Genomic DNA, 23874 nt, shown 5'->3' on the forward strand with positions numbered 1-23874 from the left:
ATTCGACAAACATGGCGAACGAAGAGCAAGATGAAGCTACGTCCCTCTACATGCTCATTGCACAAACGCAATGTACAACGGCGCCTTCTCCATCGTGTTGTTTCTTTCTTTCTGACGGCAACAACAATAATAATATCGTCTCCTTTGACTTCCGGGACACGACCCCTGGGAAAAAATCAGCAATATCGAGCATGCGCAGAACACAAAATCCAATTCACCCGTGCTTCACCGTCTACAAGCACATTTAGTGTGACTATCAACCGAGTTATCTCGGGGTCTTAATCCAACTGCAAGTAACCTCTGGTCCAATTTTTAGTCAAACTAAGATGTATACATGAATTTAGTAACTCAGCTTTATTGTAATTTAGCCATTAATCCAATTCTTTACAGTGCCATGTAACCCCACTGATTGAGGCAGTGAAGGACTGGCAAAACTTCCATTCATCTCCATTCAAACTCCCCTCCAACCATGCTCAGTCATTCGAAGATATGAGATGTAAATAATAACTGCTTCATTTTTTTTTGTTGAGTTTACTTACCCAGTTTTATAATGTGTTCATTGAGTTTGATTTGAAACATGAGGGGGAAAAAAGAACAAATAGGGGTTTGAAGTTAACACAAAGATCTGTCAGCACAAACTCACATTAACTCACATTAGAAAAGTCAATTTAATGGACAGTATCGCTGGATTACTGATCTACTCGTGATTCTATCTGCTGGTTCTGATGCACGAAGGTGCTGTTTGTCCTGTGCCTTACAATCAACAATAATAATTTGCCCTATACTCTTTAAATCACTGAGTTTATCAATCATCAATTATCAGACTTCATTCAGTCTATATCACATGTCAAGCAAGCATACATGTAACACCAGCAGCATCAGGGACAGAGATAAACTTCAAATGTTTTCAAGCACCGGAGGGGAATCAAGTTATGGATAGAAATATGTCCAACACTGTGGGTCTGGGTTGCTATATGCCCCCTCATGTAAGCATGCTGAATGTGTAAACTTGGAACAACTTCTGTAAAACAATTATCCTGGATCCTGGGTCTCTCTAGACAGCTCATGGCTGATTATGAGTAACTTAATTACCTCTGTCTGCACGTATTTCTCAGCTGTCAGATTGTGCAATGCTTTGTCCATCTGGATGAGCCAATCTTGCATCGGCCACGAATCAGTCCCGCTCACACTACGCTTGTATTCAGCATATTTGCATTTCTAAATGTTGAATTTGGGTTAAACTGCTGCGGTTAGCAAAATAATGTACATTTGGAATTAATTTGCAGCTCAGTTGGGATTAATCATACATACTGTGCTTACTGCACTAAAAGAAATAGACATGTCAATTACTTTTTTAGCAGGTTCACATATTTAGAAAACATTTTTAGTAGTTCAGCGACAAATCTGTGGAAACTATGCAGGTTTTCTGATGTGATTGGAGCATTGCTCATTTTTACCACCTGTGCTGTCCCAGGCCTGCATGCTTATCAGACTCTGGGTTTCAGAAGGTTTTCAATGGGAGTAAAATTGAATTCTGTCTAAACAGCATTGTTTTTGCTTTTGGTTCCGTGTGTGTTGGAGGTACGTAGGACTGGCCCGGGCACATGCAGTAGCCTCTCCTCCTCATTAACACAGCAGTGCACCTGTGATCACTCTGATATTCTCTTTGAGAGCATTAAGGTTCCCAGCGGGGGATTTGCAGGGGGCTGGGGTTCAGCATTTTGATCCCTGTGAATTGGGTGTGGCACGCTTGCCCGACAGCTCGCCTCATGTCTGCTAGATGGGATAAAAGGAAAGCGAATGCACAAATAGGCTTTTGTTGTAGGACAGGCACTGCTGGAATACAAATATGCACATAATAACAGACACAGATATAGAGACTGTTCGAGGTGTTTGGGTGGCTGTCTGATAGCTGCGTTGATTGTAATCACCATTATAGCTAATTGTAATGCTTTCTTTCTGTAAGTGCCTACCAGACTCATCAAGTTCTATGTGACACTATGAGATTAAACCCCACTGAATATATTCTGAATATATCTATCTTGTTTGCATGATTAATTAAGTAGTTGGTATGATTCAGTGTAACTGTAGAGCAGCTGTCTGCATTTGCTTTAAACCAGCTGTATACTTTTTATTAAAAAAACAGAACAAATTTTTAAAGGGAAATCACACTTTGTCAATTCAACTTCTTTCTACATGAACCATCTTCTGTGATTATAGCCTCATATGAAGATAGGAGATAGGACAACTGTAAATATAGTGAGATAACAGTGGTATGTATGAATTCAAAGCTAATAAAAGAACTGTTAGTTCTGAAGTGTAACACCCAAAGACAGATTGATTTGATGGGATTCCGGCAGAAAGATGATGACACAAAGGCATCAAATGTTTCAGAAATTTTGACAAGAAGTGGAAGAGAAGGGAAGCGGCAGAAATTGACCAGCAAATTCATGGACAGATGCAGAAGAACTTTCTTTTAAGTTATTCCAGGTTTTTCAGTGAGGCACTTTGTGTTGAGTTACATAAGCGAGAGCAGCCCAGGAGGGATTTCAGCACCACGGCTGTTTGCAAATCGTGACCCTTCATGTATTAAGTTAACAAAATCCATCTTTCATAGTGTCCTTTGGGTCACAGGTTAATCTGTTTTTTGTGATGGGGAGTGAGCACGTCCTACCACAAGTACTGACCTCATTTTGCTGAGACTGCTTGTGTGTTTGTTACAAATGAACTAGATCTATCTCCACAAAAAAAGTTTTTTAATATAAAGAATTTATTCAGCTGAACAAGTTCTTACTTTTTTACCTGACTTGCTCGTTGTAGCTTCTGCAAGCAGTGATCAAATATCCTGTAATTTCAGTGAATCATGTTGGTTTGAGCAGAAACAAAGTCTGTGAGAGAACTTCTGCGGTTTTAGTGATTAAAACATGACTGAAAACCGTTGTGTCTCTCTCTGCATATTACCTGTCTATACAAATAAAGTAAAAAAAACAAAACAATTATGCCTTCTGCTTTTCGACTTTTTTGACTTCAGAGTTTGCAGAACTCTGGGGGCTGAAGTTGAAGTAAGTGAGTGCAGCTCTCTCTGAAGGAAGGCTGATTTAGTTGGCACCAAGTTTGTAGCTTTCAAGGATATTCAACACTGTGATGATGACCGCAGGGCTGGAATAAGAAGTTCTTTGTTGGATCACAGTGGCAAGTCGCTGTGCTGTCGTCAGAGGTATGATTGGAAAAAGGTCTCCCATTTATAATGTTCGAGTGACGGCCAAAACCTCATACCTGACCTCTCTTATGTGAATGTCTTGTCTTTCACACACTTTAATAGGAGATGATGAAGGCATCAGACTTACTTACACATTTTTGTGTCAAAATGTCAGTTTTGTCCACCTTTAGCAAAGTGGGATCACATGACCAGTTGTTGAATAATAGATAAAGTGACCCTCTGAGGTCCAGTCAATCGCTCAGGGTTACACTTTAAGAGTATATTTGTAATGGGTGCATGTAGCAGTTTGCCTTAAAACTAATACTACTTTTTATTTTTATATGTTTTATGTCCTTGTTTATTTATTGGCAATTATATACACAGTTCATCACTGTTAAGGTGAGGGAAATAGTTACCAGACAAGTTAACTTTCTCCTCTATTATCAGGGGATGCTCAAAGCACGGCGCACAAATGGAAAAACACCAAGTTACAGACATGATAAAGGAGATACAGAAGGTAAATGATTGCTGAGCTTTGTCACGATCATGTGCTCCTACTTCTGTGTGCTTGATTGAATAAATAATAAAATATATTTTTAAAACAACCACCATTAATGTAGATATTAGATGCTGCACGGTTTTATTGTTTTTCTCAAAAGACTACCATGAGGCGAATGTTGAGCCAACATTGATTAATACCTGAGGAAAAAACAAGCTAGCAAATGGATGAGTGAAAGTGTAGCTGACAACACATAGTTGGAAGAAACAGCCAGTGACATTCTGGAACCGACCGTGCATCACAACAGGATGCAGGGATATACTGCAGCTTTCACTTAACATAAACGGGTGTCTGCATAACCTGTAAGGGAAAGAATAAGGGAAAATATAAGGGAAACATTGTGTGGTCACATGATAGTTTTCACAGCCAGATAGAAAATTCTCCCAAATAACCACATAGCTTTTGTGTTGCTTGGCCAAATGACAGATCTCTGATATTCTTCTTTGGGGTTTAAATTAAGATGAAGAGTTCCTTTAAGTTGCATCACTGCCTCTCTCTGCCATCCACTGGGACTCAATTAATTACGGCCTTCCACTGCTACACCTCAGCTTGTTATAACCACGTGATCAGCAACTAGTGAACATAAAGTGTAAAATATCATTGCAGAGCAGAAAAGTGGACTAGTTGACTTGTCTGTACAAACATTAGTGGATAGAAATGGAAATAGTTTTGTCTCTATGCAGATTCTGTTTTTCACCTGAGGGTTTGGGCTGCAAATGTGAAGACAAAAAGTTTGTTGTACAACATAAAAAAAATCAGTTCTGCCTTTCTTTTTTTTTTAAATAGGATTGCAGATTGCTTGCTTGTGCCTTACAGGTCTGAATGTCCACACATTTTTTGTATATTTAGATAGTTAAGACCTCAGTATTAGGAAAGAAATAGCTCAGATGCCAGAGGGTTCACGGAAGTGGTTCTAAAGCTTTAATAATGGGTTACATATCTGTATAGACAAGGATGTGCTCCATGTTTGTGGTTATTAATTTATATAAACATCTGTTTTTGGGAAAGGAAAATCCAATCATGTATCCTTGAATTGATATATTTTTCCAAAATGGAAACCAGATGGCATTACATTCAGCATTTTCTGCATTGCTGTCAGGAATAGTTCAGTTTCAGTTACTGTTTCTAAAGTGTAAACAAAATAAAATGATTTACCGAGTTGCTGCTGCTGGATGAGGCCAAAGTTAGGTGAGAGGGAAGAATATTTTATTGAATTTGCGTTGTAATTGCAGGACTTTCTTGTCACTGCTGCATTAGCTTTCAGGAAACTGTGTTACTGTCTGGCAAATTTGTTTTTGTTCAGCTCATAGCTAAAGGAACTCCCCCATGATGTAGATACAGTGTTTAGCCTATTGACCTTTAATTACCCATCCTGTGGCTGCGGAGCAACCTGCGTGCCAGAGCCCAGCAGCTCTGTAGGGGGGTTTATTGATGGGTAGTGGATGCCGAGGAACAAGCCGCACTCACTGCTGAACATCAGATACAAGCATAAATAAAACATCTACGCTGCTCCTTTAATGAAGTCTCACCCACTGGGTGTGATGATCAAAAATTGATGCTGCTGCTGAAGAAGTTGCTAACAAGCAAGAATGAGTAGCAATTATTTCAAAGTCAGAAACTGCACTGGTTTTCAACTTTGAGGATGGTGTAAAACAGTTGCTGCAAGTTTTTAAACCTCTGCAGCTTGGCCCGTGTTTCTTGAAGTCATCTGAGGGTATGAAGGGCACTGGTTCACACTGAAGATGTACAGTTTGTTTCAAATGAGCATTGACTCAGGAAAGCACATTCTGTTCCATTGGCATCACACTGCATCATGTTAATTTTACACAACTTTCATAATCAATAGAAAATGACCAAAGGCAAGAAGAGAGCTGCTATGCTCAATGCACTGCAAAATTGGAAATATCTGTCCCTAAAAGTAACAAACTTAGATATATATTGTTTGACCACTGGTCATTTAAAATCCTTCATTCATTGATTTATTTTCTACATTTTTTACACACTTTATCCTGTTCTGGGGGGGGGGGGTACACCCTGCCCGGGCCGTCAGCTCATCACAGGGCCAGTTGTTCAAATGCTGAAGCCATATCAGAATAATTCAAATTTAGAAATACCATGTTTTAGCACAAGCCAGTGCATTTATAGTGCCAGTCCCAAGCCCGGATAAACAGTGAGGGTTGCATCAGGAAGGGCATCCGGCGTAAAACATCGATGTTGCAAGATCGACTCGCTGTGAGGGAGTGGCCAAAAGAGGAAGAAGAAGAAACACCATGTTTTGCAGTCCGGGATCAGTTAATCCATCTATCCTTTATGCTGGTTTTCAAAATCAACATTTAATCGGGTCACCCTCATCCAGATTAAAAGTTTTTAAGATAACCAAACCTGGATTAACAGAACCTTAATTAGGGATACGTGTGTTATCCTGCACACTGTTGCCATCAGGGAGTATGCTGTTTTCTGTGAGGACTTTTATAATGCACCACAGTCTCTTAGACACAGCACAAACATCCAGTTTCAGTCTCATAATGTTGGACTGACTTTTTAAATAAGAATAAGAACAGCTATAACAAAATACTTCAACTTGTCAGTCTATGATTGTTGTATTGAGTTAATATATATTCAGTCATAAATATTATACGTTTACCAGTTGACATTGGGTTATTCCTATTTGTAGAGTCATTTAACTGTTTTTATTCTTTACTAAAAGACTTACTGGGAGACAAAATTTTTACTTCATCTACTTTACCAAGTCACAATGTAGATAAATGTACATACAGTACAACTAATGTATTTCTTTTAGTATTTTTAAAATTCTATTACTTTTTGTTCCTGAAATCCAGTCTTGGAAGTCCTTTGATTTTTGGTTGAAAGGGATCCAAACTTTCTGGGTTTTTTTTTTTAAAGAAAAAGTAATATATTGATCTAGATCAGAGCCAAGATAGGACGTAACCTAACTTTAGAATCCTTTTCTAATTTCCACGTTCACTACAAATCTCAAAAAATGGTCACAAAGAGCTCCTTTAAGAATAAAAACAATATTAAGCCACGTCAGTGCCGACGACAGCTACTAGTGAGGAAGGAGCTGTGTGTCTGTCTGCAGTGGTTGGTGAAGTTGTTGTTCAAGTTAGCTGCAATAGATGATTACAACAAATCTACCCTCAATGCATCTAATTATGAACTCATTTTTAGTATAGATTAGTATCTGAATCTTTTTTTTCCCCTCAACACTCACTCCCCTGTAAAAATCTAATTTCCATTAGCAGTGTGTAGTGTTAATGTATCGTAATGTCTTGTCCATCAATGGCTGTCACTTTGTGCACTTCATGGAAGTCTTGAACTGACAGTTTCCACCTCAGCATTGATCATGGACGATGTCCAAGGCTCTTACTTGACCTTAAGCTGTGATATGCTCTGATGCATGAAAGGGGGGCTTTAAGATGCATAAAGAGGTGTCTTTGAGGAGATTTTCCGCTCTTCCTTATCTCTCTGTGTGAAAGAATAAAGCCCGAACCCTTAATAGTCACACAGGGAACAGGCTGCTGGGAGATTTGTGCCGGATGCTGCTTTTGAAAGCACATCAGGTGGACAAGGAGCTCTCATCTTCACTGTAGGGCTGTATGCTTTCACTGTGTGTGTGTGTGTGTGTGTGTGTGCCCTTTGATGTCAGCCAGTAGACAGTGTCCCCCAGGTGTTCAACACCACACCAGGACTGCGTATTGAGAAATCCTCCTCCCTGTCATCCACACTTACATGCTAGCTTTTTACACTCTCCACTCTCTGAGGGACTCTCAGCTTCAGCACACAACTTTTACTCAGAGTTTGTATGAACTAGAAAACTCTGAAATGCTGGTGTGTCTGTGGAATAAAATGCATAACCTTACATATTCATGCTTGTTTTGGTTTTTTTCTAACCCATATGATTATATCAAACCCTGACAGCCCATGTTTTATAGGCACAATGTTGCATTAAAGGGGAAGTTTTTTTTTTTTTAAACCTGGATCTGATAACAGATTGGTGAAAGTTGGCGTCCTTCAGACACTATTTAGATCACTCGAGATCCGCGTATATCCATGTAACGGGCTATGAAAGGGGCATAGCGGCGCGCGTCGATGACGTCATTCCACTAGACGTGTGTGTAGAAAGCCCCCGATAGCCCCCAATAACAACAACATGGCAGCTCTGAACTAACAGTGCAATAGTATGCTTTCATTCATTCATTCGTCTTAAAGTATTGGTGAAATAAAGACAGATAATGCCTTATTTAGAGGCTGTATTGTCTATGCCCCGTTCACTCCCGTTATATGGATATATGCGGATCTCGAGTGATCTAAATAGCGTCCAAAGGACGCCGACTTTCACCAAACTGTTATCAGTGAGCAGACGAACGTATTTTATGCCAGGAATAAGGTCCATGTTTAAAAAAAAAGCGAACCTTTAAATGAAAACGGTCTTTGTATTTTCTGCTCATATCTCCAACAGTCAGACTGACTTGTCCAGTGAAAATAAGGGTTTCTTGAACATGAATAAGATGACATTTTTATGTTCTTAGAAGCATTCAGTCTCATTTCATGCCTCAGCAGGCTTGTCTGGGATTAGGATGAGTAAATGAGGCTGGTTTGTTGTGTCAGAGGTGATTTGGACTCTTATCAGTGGCAGAGCTGCAGATCTACTGGACGCCTAAGCTGACAGCCTTAATGGAATGAGAAAGCCAGTAATGGTGACCACATCAGTTAGCATCTGAGGGTATTGTCTGTGCGTTAGATGCATAATGAGTGATTGTATGCAAAGGCTCCTGGGAGTAGCCCCCTTATTATGTCTTTTATTGTCTGAATTGTATTGTGACAGTGTTGTGTGAGTCTGTGTCAGCTTGCCTTGAATGTAAGAACAGAAACATATTTGTCATCTGTCTCTACTGACCTTTCTTCTCAAATGTTTTAAAGGGTAAAACTTAATTGTTGAGGTGAACATTTTAAATTGTATTTTGCCTTTGGATCACACATATGTTGGACATTGGATGTAAATGTGGGAAATTTCAGGGCATTCATTCCAGTGGCCCAACACCATAAATCTTGACAAGCAAGTTATCTACCTGAGAACTCTCCACTCATTCATTGGATAAGGTTGTTCTCATTTGCATGTGATAAAACTATCTATGTTAAAGAATGTTAACAACTGTATCAGACTGCATTCAATATGATTGAACTGAATCAAACTGAATTGTTCTGTTTAAAAATAAAATGTCCCAAAATTCTTTTGCACCTCACGTGTCTATATACCGAATTATCTTATATAGGAGAGGTACACACTCCTAGTTTCAGGTAATGTTCCTGTACAGCAAATAGTGTTCACACAAAAAGCTTTGAAATATTTAACTCTACTATGGGTTTTTGCTGGAAAACTTTAATATAATAATTGATTTAAAACTGTGTCCATGAGTTGTTTTTCATTCCTCGGCAGAAAGACTTTGTAGTTTTATTCCCCATCAAAATATGAAAAATGTGACAAAAATAGAACTCCTGCGAGCAGCATTCGGTGTCCAGACGATCTGCTCTTACAGTAGGAGAGCCTGACAGTTTCTGCACACACGAATCGGTGCTCGATAAGGTGCAAGAGTGACTATACCACAAATGGCTGCACAAAAGAAAAGGATGTGTTCTGAACAAAGAGGCTGAACGCAGCACTTCTTCAAAGTGACAAACACAACAACAAACATTAGCCAAAGGTGGTGAAAGCATTTTTTCTAATGACATCAAAACACACTGTTTTGGCACCTAAAGTAAAAGAAAGGGAGGCAGTCAATGACACATTTATTTGCTATCCCACTGTTGCTTTAACTATGACATAATGAAATATGAATAATGTCACAGCATTGCATGAGTAAATCTAGCTTTTGTGGAATCAACTGGTCATTTCAAGTGTAACTGTGCATTGTAATCACCCCCCTGCGTATTTCTTTTCTTTTTTACAAACCAGTCATTTGTAGTCCTGTCCAGTCACATGTCTGATCCTGTCAACACATCCAAATATCATGCAACTTTGTATTTTTCCGATTGAATTAGCTCTGCATCATGCAGTCGACAGACACACAAATATATGCACAAGCACAACCACTGGCAGCAGTTCATGGATCATGGGTAATGTGTGTTTGTGCCGTAAACCGTGTGCATAAAGTCACAACAGGAACAGATAAGAGAGGTCCCAGGTTGGCTTTGGAAGCCAAATCCGCAGCAACCCCCCAGTGCTAATCGGATTAGTTGAAAAGTTACCAGCATGGCCCCAAAGAGACACCATTTTTTACACTGACTTCTGTGACATATTTTCTTCTTTGGCCTCCATAATCTCTTTTTGTCTCGAAGCCGTTTCACATCATCTTTACCACAGTAAACAACAAATTCAGCACATGATGAACTGTTTTTAACCCCTCTATTGGAAGACTGGTGGGTGGGGGTACATGTATGTCCGCGTGGGGGGGCTCTGTTCCACCCAGGTGGGGGAACAATGGCGAGCCCGTTGTCTTAAAGGAATGGTTGGCTGAGCATAGACCCAGGCAAAGGCGGGGCAAAAAGAAAAAAAAAAAAAAACGAGGTGAAAATTATTGGTGGTGAGGAGGAGGAAGGGTAGACGGGGTGCTGATGGGGGAGCAGACAGCTGAATGGAGGCAGCGGGGTGGCAACTGGACTCTTAAAGCTCCCTTCATGCTTGGTCTGTTTCAACCAACACTGAAAACACATATGAGGACACCAAGACCTTACTCTGGCTAACTATTTTTCCTTTATTTTTTAAAACCATTAGTCTAAAAAAAAAGCTGGGATACCCATGGTTTTTCCCTCCTAAGTGTGTAACAGCATTAATATGGCCTGCTTTGTTATCTGGACACACAGTACAGTGGGTGGAGGGGGAGGACAATTCAGTTCTCGTATTTTTGTGTAGATTCTCAGTCATTCAGGTAATCCTGTTCCTCAGTTCTGAAGTGAGAAAGCCATTTGGGTGAGAGATTAAATGTCTTCAAGAATCAAAGAGAAGGACTTCTGTCTTCTCTTTAAACAAAACCACAGCAATTCATGTTTTTGTTTCCTTGTTGCTTTTTGCATTGTGATAATAAGTTTGTTGTCTTCAGCTTTAATTGAGGACGTTTCCTGGAAATATTTAACTTTTTATGGTTCTTTATTTCCAGGCTCTAAAGGTTACTTTTAAGGAATAGAGATTATTATTTAGTGATTAACAATAACATATAGTGATGTCCACAACCAGTATGTAAAGACATCTCATAAACACAAAGTGCATTTTCTCACTTTTCAAACAAGGGAGGTGTTGATGGTCCTGGATCAAGGAGCATTGACCCTTTTCAGGATGGATTAACAGCAGTGCTGTGAGAAGTCACAAACATGACATGATTGTCTAATCGTGACCATTTGAGCTGACCGCAATAACTTTTGCGTAATAGTTTGGGTCAACTGTATAGAAACAGCTGGATCAAAATGTCAGAAATGTCATGCATTTGGCCTCTGTTTCCTCATTTTTCAGCATTTAAGATTTAACTGGTGCCATTTTAAATAACTCATTCAAATTCCCTCCTCTGATATTTCTTGATCACACAAGTTTTGAATTAGTGCCGCAAACAGTGAATCCCAAGTTGCTTAAAGATTCGATTTATAATATTTTAGATAAAAGAATAAATTAGGATAAATTAGTGTGTGAGGATGTTGCGCTGTTGTGAGGTTTTAACTGAGATTGAATTCTCTCTGTCTCGTATTATTGTTGTAAATCCAGTTCTTGTTCTGTGTCGTGACAGCCGATCCGGTCGGATGTGCATGTAAGTGTATTCAAGTCCAAGTTGTGCAGTACGAAGCAAGCAAACTTCTATATTTTTTTCTACTGACTTTATTGCATTTTCTACCTAAGCAGTATAAGGCCAGAGTAAAACTCTGTGTGGTTTCCTGAAACAGAGACGACCAAACAAGTTGAGGGATGTCGTGTAAGTTTTACTCTCAGTTTGTTTTATTGGAGTGATTCTGCTGCCTGGCTTGGTTACAAAGCAGAAATGCCATATTTTGATTTAATTTGACACAATATTAAGTGCCAAATACTACTTTCTTGTCTTCATGAGGTGGATTAGTATTATTAACAAGTTGAGTTATTTCCTATTGTGTTCATGACATAAAACTGACTTTTTAAAAATTTCTCTTATATTAATCTTTATGAGAATTTCATTTGAAACATTGTCAGGAGGACAACAAAAATTTGCGAGTCGGAGCAGCCCTCGAGAGAAGCTGGTGATGGAGGAGGCAACGGTCTTTGTTCTGTCCTGTTATTATCATACATGTGAACTACTAGTCCTCCTACTAATTCATTTAGAAAATGGGTAAAGTGACTTAAGGAAATTATGTTACGCTACGCTGAACATCACACAACATCTGACCGCATAGGAGGGATAGGAGGGGAGGGTAGAGAGAGTATGCTTGACCATCCTCTAAAGCAAATTAAACAGAGAGAATACACTTTTTTGGTGCCATCCTTGTTTTCATTTGTCATTTGGAGTGGGCCCCACTCGAACAGCAGCCAAGTCCAACATGGCTGAAAAAGCTCTTGGCACTTTGAATCAACAGCCCAGTGTCAAACTGGCTAGCCTTCCTATGCCTGCATTCCCCCAATGATGCCTAGGGAACTGATTTTCTGGCCAAAATGTGGTTTTGTGGTTACAGTCAGCCAGGCAGAAAGGGAGCTGAAATTTATGCCATGTGGACAAGAATCCCTTTCTTCTTTGTTCTGCTAACATGGCAGCTTGTCTCCAGATTGGCCAGGAAAGCCAGTCAGTCATCTGCCAAACTCAATGGGTTTAGAATTAAATTGAAGTTGAAGGTCAAAATCACTCAGTTAAGTGAGAATACAGCTACACTGAAATGCATGTTTGATTTGGGGAAATATATTTTATGTCTCAGCATGGATCCTGAATAATGTGCTGAGAGTGTCATTGATTTATTTGCATGTATGTGTGTCTTTCAGTGTGGAGCAAGGTGGAGCTGACCATGAATGATAATCTTGAGGTGTACTTGGGAGACTCGGTTGAGATTCCCTGCCAGTACAGCTTCACTGATACCGACAATGAGCCCAGCTTTTTCATGATCCAGTGGTTTGTGGTGAGTAAAGCTGGATAATGGAAAGTGAAGCTGTCTGTTGAAACTAACTGCTCATGTATGAAGTCCTCTTACAATCATGGGATATCTGTTTTTTTTTTAATTCAGCTTCTAGTTGTGACATGAAACTTAAAAAAAAGAAAAAAGAATAACTTTCCACTGAAAAACTAATAAAGAAAAAGAAAGTAAGATTTAGCCATATTTTAACTATGGGGATTAAAGCTTAATGAGGTAGCCTGTTATGCAGGGTTAATTTTGATGAGGGCAGCACATTACTGATGAAGTTGCTTCTTTTGCATTCATTTCCATGGATGAAAAGTGTCCTTTTTTCTAGATTAACTCACAATGCTCAGTCTTTCAGCTTTTGTATTCAATCTGTCACAATATAACATTGTATATAACATATAACAAGTTTCCTGAATGATCTCTACAGTACTGAGAGTCATTGATGTTCTAGTTGAGTGAAGTATGTTCTGACTGTGTGTCCTACAGAGATCTGCCGGGAACAGCTCAAGGATGCGGATCTTCTACGCTGATGACAGTCAACAGATAGTTTATAACAACACAGATTACAGCAGTCGCATTGAGGTGACTTCAGACAAGAAGGGAACACGACTCATTATTAAGGACGTCCAGCTGTCTGATGAGAGGGAATTCTTCTGCCAGGTTAATGGGCTGGCTGCTGGTAATGCTGAACGCAAGACCCACCTCAGAGTGTTTGGTAAGGCAGGCACAAGAGAAACCTTCATCTTGATAAAAGTTTGAAGTCATAAGCATTCAAACTGTGTCTTTATTTCCGATCTAATTTATAAGCGACTGCAACAATTTTTGTCCTGATTTAGCTCCTCCAGAGGCTCCCATCATCGAGGGTGTCCTTTCCGGAATATCTGTGACCAAAGATGTGCCATCTAAGGTGAGTCAACTGACAGAGATCTATTTTCATAATAATCTTCACATTTACCATGCTGATGTTCTCCATGAGGTTTTTCATTTTAATAGTCAATGTGACTCTCCTTCCAGGTGGCATCATGTGAGGCTCGAAATGGCTTCCCTAAACCCAACATCACCTGGTACAGGAATGGCCTGCCACTGACAACCACACCAGGATGTAAGTATGGGCCTCTGTGTCTGTCTTTGAGGCTTTCTGGAGTGTTTCCTTTGCACACTGATGCAGCAGTGGGATAGAGACATCCTTTCTGTTCACTGGTGGCTGATCAGTGTGTGGTCTAACAGCTGCTGCATGTTATTGATAAAAAATGACGGTTGATGGACAGTATTTGATCAATGTCAAATAGTTTTTTACACCTAATGGTTTGTCAGTTGTTCCATCACTTTAGTAGAGACTCAAACATCTTCTTGACCAACCATCTTTAAAACCAACTGACTGTTTATTTTTAGAAATTAGCTGTAAACTGCTGATGTACTGTGGTAGGGTTGAAACCACTGTATACATTTCCCACTAAATGTAAACAATACTATATACAGTACAGTACATGTTTATGGTCATGCTAGTGAAGCTTGTCCAACTGAAATTCTAAGCATGACTTTATTGTAGTCATGGTCTGACTTTTATCTTTTACATATTGTTTCCATTGATTTGCACTTGCAAATGAGGTTGAAACCAGGCGAGAACAGATAAATTATGATGCCACCAAGTGAGAGAGAGAGCTAATGAAGTTTATATAAGTTGATAATTATACCTTTCCAAGGCCAGCTAATTACATCTTTGTTAAACACACATAGTTCTCATTGCATATTTGGAGCACTAATATTTTATAGAGTTTCTTTAGTCTTGGTCCAGTATTGGTGGTGATCCAAAGCTACATATCTGTTATATTGTCTTGTTCATATTCTAGATGTAAACTTGCTGATCCTGGTGACCCGAGAGTCCAGTGGCTTCTACTCTGTCCAGAGCACACTGGAGTACAAAGTGGTTAAGGAGGACAAGGACTCCCATTTCTCCTGTGAGGTCAGCTTTTCTGTACCGGGAGCCATCAGGACGACAGAGTCCCAAAGCATCAATATAACCGTTCACTGTGAGTTAACACTGAGCCTTTTTATTCTGCTGTCATGTTAGCCTGTGTTAGAGCAGTAAAGCACTAAATAACCACATGCTGGTGGCAATTTTGCTTCAACGCCTTTATCTGTGCAACAACTTAATTTGTTCACTCAGTGTTTCCTCCCTTGTGTGACCAAGTGAACACACAAAGTAAAAGCTACCACCAACAACTCGTGTTTATTTTTCTCTCTTTGTTAAACTTGGGACTCTCTACTTTCTCTTTTGGTTTTGGGAGCAAAAGATTTTTAGTTATGAATTGTACAAATCACCAGTCGGATTCTAAAACATTCATGTCATGTTTTGTTAAGGACCTGCGAAGTCCTCCCTGACCCCATCGTGTGGAAATTAAAGATTGAAAATAGTACATGATGCTCAGAACCTCTTCCTCTCCCAACATCCCTCGTCTCTCTCCACCGCTCCTTTAAATTAAATCAGCATTATAAAAAGAGTTTTACAGTAATAGCATACTGTTTGTAATTACCTCATTTCTGTATCATTCACACTGTTGCTCGTTTACATTATTTATGAATATCAAATCAAATATGTAACAGCTCTGCAATATTTAAGATAGACCTGTGATATTTTTATGCCCCCTTTGTCTTACCTTCTGTCCTATTAAACCTATTTTATATGTTTTTACATATATTATCTATTTGTATCGAATCATTCTCTGTTATTTGGACCTTCTGATTGTGTGCTTCTTCAATTGAGTTTTTTTTTTTTTTTTACAATTTGCCGTAACGGATGCTAATGTGATTGAACTTGCACACTGTCAGTGGAATATTAATAAAACACCTTCATCAGAAACTCAACAACCAGCACATCCATTAAAGTGCTGGTGATGATTTATGTAGAAGTGAAGAAAAAACAGCTGAGATGGAGGTTAAAGGTTCCCATATTAAGTAAGCAGTGGAGGATATTTTTTGTCCAGTTGAGCCTCTGACATGAGATCAGCATGTTCTTGGGCTTGTTTGTTCATGGATTATTTCCATTCAGATGTTTAAAGAGCCACTGCCCCGGTTTACACATAAAGTTCAGCTCATTCTTATGACAAATACTTGTAGAAAAATAATACAAGTCTGTTTAAGTTCTCGAGGAGCTCTTTAGCGTCAGATGAAAACAAACCTGATGAGTTAGAACTGAGAATGTTAAGAGGTGTGTACTTATTTTTAATGTGGTGAGTCCCTCAACTTGAACTAGAAGATAAAGTGGAAAACATCTTTAAACTGTGTTACTCTTGGTAGAAAAATGTAGCTTTTGTTCCCATCACCCATAAGAACTTTGACAACCTCATCATCTCCTCAACCTCTTTGTTGTTTGGAGCAGTTTAGTATGGATACACAGTCTGTGCTGTCAGCATTATGGAAATGGCCTTTTAAAGTGACTTTAACAGCTAGTTGAATAATCCTGCTTAATTTGATTTGTGTGTGTGTGTGTGTGTGTGTGTGTGTGCAGACCCCACCACCATGGTGGAACTGTGGAAGGAGTCGCCCCAGGGCTTGGTCAAAGAGGGGGATACTGTGGAGCTACGTTGTCAGGGTGATGGCAACCCCCCGTCGCCATTCATTTTCAACAGAGAACAAGTAAGAATGGAGGGCCTTTTCTCACCCTACAAGTCCCTGAGAGAGAATGGGTGACACACAAGAGACATGTAGGGAATGTTTTTGATATGCAGAGCTCACAGAGCCCCATGAAGACATGAGTGCGCAGGGTCTGTGAAGACTCTGTCAGCTCTGACCCTGCAGATCCAGACAGGGGTCTGAGACCTAACACTGACAGGCTCATGGCTCGGACTCATTCCCATGTTAGACACACACTCATTGTGTGTGTGTGTGGATAACACAAAAACTCAGCTGACTGCTGTCTGGACTTTTCCTAATTGGGCTGTCACAGACATTGCTGTTAGTGGTTGTTATAACCACGAATGATTTTAGGAAAAAATTTTGCTACGGAAGACTATAAAGGGAAATAGTGTATATTCTAAGAAAATGTTGGTTTTGTCTTAGTACATTTAGCCATGAGCCTATGTTTAATGGTGTTGCAATTTCTCACAAAATGTACTGTGATGTGTGGACGCAATAGCTCTGCTATATAATTGCTTTAAACATACAAAATAACCATAAAGACTTTAAGTGTGTGACACTCATTACACATGAGTGAGCAGACCTGTTGGATGAATGAAACATGGAGAACTTCCACATTTGATTTTGTACTTTTACAGCAAATATAATCAGAAGTCGGTGTTGCCAAGATACCTTACTCTAGACAATCAAATGGATTGACCATCCATCCATTTTCTATAACCAATTAATCCAATTCAGGGTTGCTGGGGGCTGGAGCCTATCCCAGATGCCACTGGGCGAGATGTGGGGTACACTCTGTCTGGTTTACCAGTCCATAACAGGGCCACAACATGAGAAAAACAACATGCACGCTCAATTTAGAACCACCAATTAAGTTAACATGCATGTTTTTGGATGGTGGGAGGAAGCCAGAGAGAAAATGCAAACTCTACACAGAACGGCCTCAGCTGGGTTTTAAACCAAACACTCTTGCTGTGAGGCAGCCACCACACCACCGTGCAGCCCTTTGATGGACCATGAGAAGGAAAAAATGCTTTCACCCTCCGAGGCCTGTTCTGTGGTTTGGTTCATACTAAACGTACCCACCATAGCTCTGCTATAGCAGACATTTATGTGCTTCACCTTTTTTCAGGAATGTTTAAACTTTGTCTGTGACCTACCATGTGTGTTTGTTGCCTTAATGGATTCAGGCATAAACTTTTCCAGCTTTGTAACTTTATTTTCAGATCCTGGTGGAGAAACAGAACAGTAAATATTACCGCGATGGCCAATTTAATGAAAAAAACATAAAAAAGATTTTAAAAAATATGAAGAAACTTACTGTCAGAGCACCTTAGTTTTTGTTACTATTTTTACACAAAGACAAAATACATCTAGATTAAATCTAACCAGAGTATTTGTCACAGGACTTGGACGTGGACCTGGAGAGCAGAGGGGATGTGTTGATCGTGTCACCAGTGTCTCGTAAAGACAGCGGCATCTACCAGTGTCGGCCTGTGGATGCTGGCGGCCACACTGATGTCAAAGGAGAGGTGCAGCTCACTGTGCATTGTGAGGAACAACACACAGCACACACAGCACAGCCAAAGCTCAGCGCAGTCATGTCAAACTCACCAATGTGTTTCCTGCGTTTTATTTTGTTGATTCTTCAGACTTGGACCCAGCAGTTGTGGTGCCAAAAGACTCAGAGATTATGCTCAGAGGAGAAGATCTGACTGCGACTTGCAATGCTCTGTCCTCCCTCAAAACATCTACTGTCTGGTACAAGGTATGTATCCTAAAAACATTCATAGATTAGTGTGTGTCCAAGAAAAGTGTACTTTGATGGCAAAGGATAATAGTCCTTCAAATGAAGCAGGCTTGCACTAAAGGTGCTTTTATTTTCAGTTTTCTCTGTTTTATAAATATAATCTATTATGAACATGTACAGAAGCTAATTTTGTTCCACTGCTGTTTAGGATGTGAAAGTTCCTGCATTACACTGAAAAGGCATCACGCTGAGCACATCTGGAACTGTGCTTATCATATGCAACAAGAGCTAAACAGGCCTTTTGTTTGTCCAGTTTACAGAACCTGTGTATATTTTCAGTCGAGTTACACAGCAAAGAACTGACATACAGCTGATAAAAACATCATTACCGCTATATTTAGGTAATAAAAGCTATTACAGCTCTCACTGAGGGGAACATGAATGTCTGTGACAAATGTCATGGCAGTCTACGTGAAAGTTATAGACATTCTACTCAGAGGCACAAGTTTTATTGCTAAAATGAGTCCATCTACTAAACAGAGAGATGTACCTGTGTCAGCCACGGTGATGGACACCACCATCTCTTTAGCTCCTTCACTAACATGCCTGGAAGCAGGCTATAAAGAGCCACTGACCATTCTCTCTTAGTATGATCCACTGTTCTTATGTTTTTGTTGGCTGTGTGCAGGATGGGAAGCAGGTGGGTCAGGGGAACACGCTGCACTTGCAGGACGCCACCTATGAAACGAGTGGAGAGTACATCTGTGAAGTGACCGTTCCCTCCCTGCTCACCCTGCACACCAGCGGCTCCGTTCACATCATCGTCCAAGGTCAGTCAGCACCTGCACCAGTTCAACCATTTTCTTTATGAATAATGCAGACTGAGGCCTCCATGTGATGGACTTACGCATTTATCACATATATGAATTAAAATGAAACCTGTCACATTGTTACCTGTTAACGGCATATTCTGCATATTGTTTTTTGTTAATAAGAAGAAACCAGGAAAGCTTTTTGTTGAATGTTTTAGAGAGCCCAGGAAATTAATGTCTTTGTTCTCACTGCTTTGACAAATTTGACCTTTGTAAGAGGCAACAGATTTCTGTAGTTTATGCCCGCAGACATGCAGGAACCTTTTTGTTTCAGGCTCTTTCTTGTTCATCAATACCCTCTCTGCTTCTTTAGTTTGCAGTCTGACTATTATTACAACTTCTCATTTAAACCAATCATAATAAATGTCAGTCAGGTGAAAAAGGCCTGCGTTGATTCTTAGAAATTGAGTTTGGAAAATAGGATATTTTCCTGGAGTTGTGAGAGTTTGGCCTTCCAGGACAGAGGAACTTTATGCCCTTTGAAGCCACCATAAAGTTTTTAATGTGAAACATCTGGGCAGGAGTTTTTTTTATGTCCCACTGACAACAGACACAATCCACCTCGGTGGAAAAATGAGTAATGCGAATTTCATCAAAAGTAGATGATTTTGACTTGGCCGCAGCGTGCACTAGTGAACAAAACATTTTTTTTAGGCTACAGGTGAAGATGGAAGAAGTGTTCATCAGGTGCAAATTCAAGCAGAAGTAGAACAGAGAGCAGTCTTGTCTCTGAAATATAATGAACTCTACCTCTGCGTGGGCTCTTCTAGGTGGTCCCCAGCTGGTTGGCATGGAGCAGGAGGTCCAGCTGGAGGAGGCAGCAGGCAGGATGGTGAACCTGAGCTGTGAGGCTCAGGGACATCCACTGCCCAGCATCTCCTGGAACATCATCGGCAGCCAGGTATCCGGTCTGACTCACAGCATGAATTTAGCCACCCATCTTAAAGTGTTGGTGTACAGTAGAAGCTGACTTTGTGGTTGCTTGAGTTTGTTTGAGTGGTTGTTGAAGATTAGGACAGCAACAATTTGAATTATGGTGCAACCATTGCTGCAGTGGAAGCATTTCAGACTGACAGTGAAAGCAAAGATGTTTCAAAGGGCTGGTTTTCTTACTTGTTACAGTTCTTCTTTCTCTGCTCTATATGTGTGTACAGTAATGTGCACAAGTCTTGAGTCACTTCTCATTTCTTTATATCTTGCTTCCAAGAAATCTTTTTGAACTTTTTGTTCTGTTTTTGTTTAAGCACTTAACACTGACCTATGAATCATTCAGGTGTAAAACATCTGGATTACATCAAGTGGTAAAAGTGGAATTTTGAAACATAAACAGATTGGATTTTTCTTTTCCTAAATTAAAGGAGATGTTAACATGGTTTACAATACACCTTCAAGTCAAGTCTGAAAATGATTTGGATTTTATGAGGAAGGAACATTGGACAGAATCTGTAGAGTTTCAGTTACGTAGAGCCATAACGCAACCAATCCCACCCCTCACCTGGTGAGTCATGGTGATGAATAGAGTAAGATTCTACAAGCGATCAAGATCTAATAGAGCAAGTATAGCAGCTTGGTTACAGTTGTGAAGAGAGAAATGTGCATGATATCCCACATGCAAACAGTTTGTGTTTGTGCATCTCCACAGAACTGGCAAGAAGTGCTGAGCAAAGCCAACGATCACATGACTCACAGCGTGGTGTCTGTCAAAGTCACCTCAGACATCAGCGCTCTTTGCAACGTTTCCAACGATATGGGCACTGAAGTCAAGGCTTTCAGCATCAAAGCCAGTAAGAGCCTCTTTTCTTTTAATTATGTATTTATTCAGATAACTGACATATTTTTTAAATGGCCAGATTATAAAAGTCCTCTATTATGTTTCTTAATCATTAGTTATTGTGTTATTATATGACTTTTACATTTTGATATTTGGCTTCTGGTTAACAATATGTGATGTGGTGAGTTGTAAGATAATTATATATAGGAAGAAGAGTGTTCTCTGTTCTCTTGCAGGCTGCATGAGTGTTTGAAAACTCTTGCTTTTGAAGTTAATGACCATGTTGTACTTGTTCAGATTCTCACACCGGTGCCTGAAAGTCATCTTCTGGTCATTGTCTGTTATTGGAGAATTCTCCTGCAAGGTTTTCCATGTCAGACTGTACAATTCCAAAATGAAGATAAAGTGTGAATAAAATAGCTGGAATCATTTGCAAATCTTAAAAAACAATATTTTATTCACAGTATCAAATGTTGAAAATGAGGCATTTTACTACTTCATGAAAAATATTAACTCAACTCAATGGCAGCAGTTCATGTCAAATAGGTTGAGATGGGGGGAAAAAAGGCTGGAAAAGTAAGCTACTAAAAAGAAACTGCTGGAGGTGGAAGTGAACAACTGTTCTGTGGTCTGACAAAGTTTAAAATTCTTTTTTGGAAACCACGCATACTGCGTCCTTCAGACTAGAAATGAGAGGGACCATCCAGTTTGTTGCATCTCTGATTGTAAGGAGGTGCATTATCTGTTCTGGAACTGACAAATTGCACATCTGGAATGGCTCCATTAATGCTGAAAGCTATCTACAGATTTTCCAGATTACATATTTTTCAGCCTGGGTAAGAAGAGCTGCCTGCAGTCCAGAACTTTCACCAACTGAAAACATTTCAAATAAAACAAAGAAGACCCACGACTGCTGAGCAGCTAGAATCTTATACCATACAAGAATGGGACAACATTCCTCCCATAAAGGTCCAGCAGCTGGTCTCCTCAGTTCCCAGATGTTCACAAACTGTTGTTGAAAGAAGAAAAGATGCTACACAGTGGGAAACACGACCCTGTCCCAACTTATGTGAGATGTGTTGCTGATATGAAATTTAAGATGAGGTCTCAAATAGTCTCGCTTTCAACATTTGATGTTTTCTGTGTTCTGTTGTGAATCAAACATTGACTTATAAGATTTACAAATCTTTACATTCTGTTTTTAATTTACATTAACATACATTTTACACAGCATCCCAACATTTTGTGTACTGGGTTTTTGCTGATATGTTTTAGGTTTTGTGATTAAAAAACCACAAGCTTGCGTGAATTCACAATTGGAGCAAAGAATCCAACATGTTCTCTCTGTGATTCTCTTTTCCTGAAATCATCAGTAGCAGTCTTCTTCACACACAGTGGTTACAGGCTTTGAGATTGTGTCATCCACCAATTAATGCCATCCTTTCTGAGTTGACAAGTGGAGTTTTTGTTCCATGAGCTACGAAAAATGAATCATTTTGAAAGATCATATTGATAGTAGACACCCCAATGTTAAACACCTGTGAGCACTGACACACAAGTTAAAAACCTGTGATAATGGAGACAGCTCTGAGTACATCTGTTATTTCCTAATAGAAATAAACTACTACTGCTATTACTATAAATATTGACAAACTAAAACTATTCAATGAAAATTCTGGTGACGTTTGTCACATTGAGAGTCTAATGATATGCGGCACCACTGAAAGAAAACATTTAGTTGTTAATAAAGTTTTGGCTAATTCTCAGTTAAAAGGTCTCTATCATTATTGAAGGCTGCAGCTGAAAATCCAGAACAGATGATCACATTTCAGCACAGCAGCACTCCCGCCAGCTGTCATGTTCCTTCAGAGCCATGAAATATACTACATTGATGACCAAATATTTTGCATTAGAACCCCATGAATTGGTGCCGTCAGCTGTAATGGTGACATCAATGATGATTAATGAATAATTAATGAATAGAGATGATAATGGTTTAAAAGATCATTTTTAAGCAATAAGAAAAACGTTCCTATTTGTTTATTTTATTAAACCATGTCTGTTTGCTCCTCTTTGACCAAACATAGGAGACTGAATATCTTTTGGTCGTGATGTTTGTAAGAAGCCGATATTGTTGGGAGTTCTGTTTCAAAAGGGCGGAAACAGTGCAGCTCAGCATCCCTCACACCTCCAGAGGAACATGGGATTATTTAGCAGCTGAGATCAAATGAAATCTGAGATTGTGTGTGTGTGTTGGGTTAATGTTGGTGGACATGGACAGCTACCCACTCTAAGTGTTGTTCTACTTGTTCACAGTTCCCAGGGTCACCACAACTGCTCCCTTCTCTCCTGGTAAGATTATTACCCTACAGCCTCTTTATGTTTCAGCTCTCAGTGTCGCTCAGTTTCTTCCAGCTCAAAGACTGTCTTCTGTCTCAGTGTTCACGCTTTTCACTTAAATCTGTGTGTGACAATGAAGGGTTGGAGGAGTACATACATTATTTACAGACATTCCACCCCAGAACTGTTTTTGGTTAGTTGGCAGATCTTTGGGATAGCCTGTGGGCTTATTAAATATTCTGTTTGATTTAGAAGGAAAAATCTTAACACCAGCACATTCAAGCACACCAACAGTCATGACGATACTCACACCAAACATGCTGCTTCTGTTTGTTTAGCCCTTAAATTGTAAAGCAAACAAAAATAAGTAACATTAAAAACCAATTCTGTTGCATTAGAACTGACTTTTCCAGACACTCATCCTGTTTTATGGTGGATTTTTACATACCAGGACAATTTGCAGTTAATCATGCAGAGGCCTAATTATGGGGCAGACTTCTGACTTTATCTGAGCAATCACCTCATGCTGTTAAAAGTCTTCACAGCCCTCTGAGGACTACACGGACCCTCATAAAAAACAATAGTGAAGGAAACATTGTGAAGTAC

At 39.6% G+C, this 23874-nt stretch overlaps 1 protein-coding gene across 3 annotated transcripts in view; it reads left to right on the plus strand.

Moving 5' to 3' along the window:
* Nucleotides 1-23874, plus strand: part of mcama (melanoma cell adhesion molecule a) — a 50572-nt gene that overhangs the window by 20844 nt on the left and 5854 nt on the right. For all 3 annotated transcript variants that reach the window (XM_072375297.1, XM_072375298.1, XM_072375296.1), the window contains exons 2-13: nt 12763-12896; nt 13386-13614; nt 13736-13806; nt 13914-14001; nt 14750-14929; nt 16408-16535; nt 17942-18086; nt 18188-18303; nt 18974-19115; nt 19928-20058; nt 20800-20941; nt 23245-23280. In XM_072375297.1, coding sequence (XP_072231398.1) covers nt 12763-12896; nt 13386-13614; nt 13736-13806; nt 13914-14001; nt 14750-14929; nt 16408-16535; nt 17942-18086; nt 18188-18303; nt 18974-19115; nt 19928-20058; nt 20800-20941; nt 23245-23280 — 1542 coding nt within the window. The remainder of the gene's footprint in view (nt 1-12762; nt 12897-13385; nt 13615-13735; nt 13807-13913; nt 14002-14749; nt 14930-16407; nt 16536-17941; nt 18087-18187; nt 18304-18973; nt 19116-19927; nt 20059-20799; nt 20942-23244; nt 23281-23874) is intronic.

This window comes from Leuresthes tenuis, unplaced genomic scaffold (assembly GCF_036924035.1).
Source record: "Leuresthes tenuis unplaced genomic scaffold, fLeuTen1.0.hap1 SCAF_21, whole genome shotgun sequence".
Lineage (NCBI taxonomy): Eukaryota > Metazoa > Chordata > Actinopteri > Atheriniformes > Atherinopsidae > Leuresthes > Leuresthes tenuis.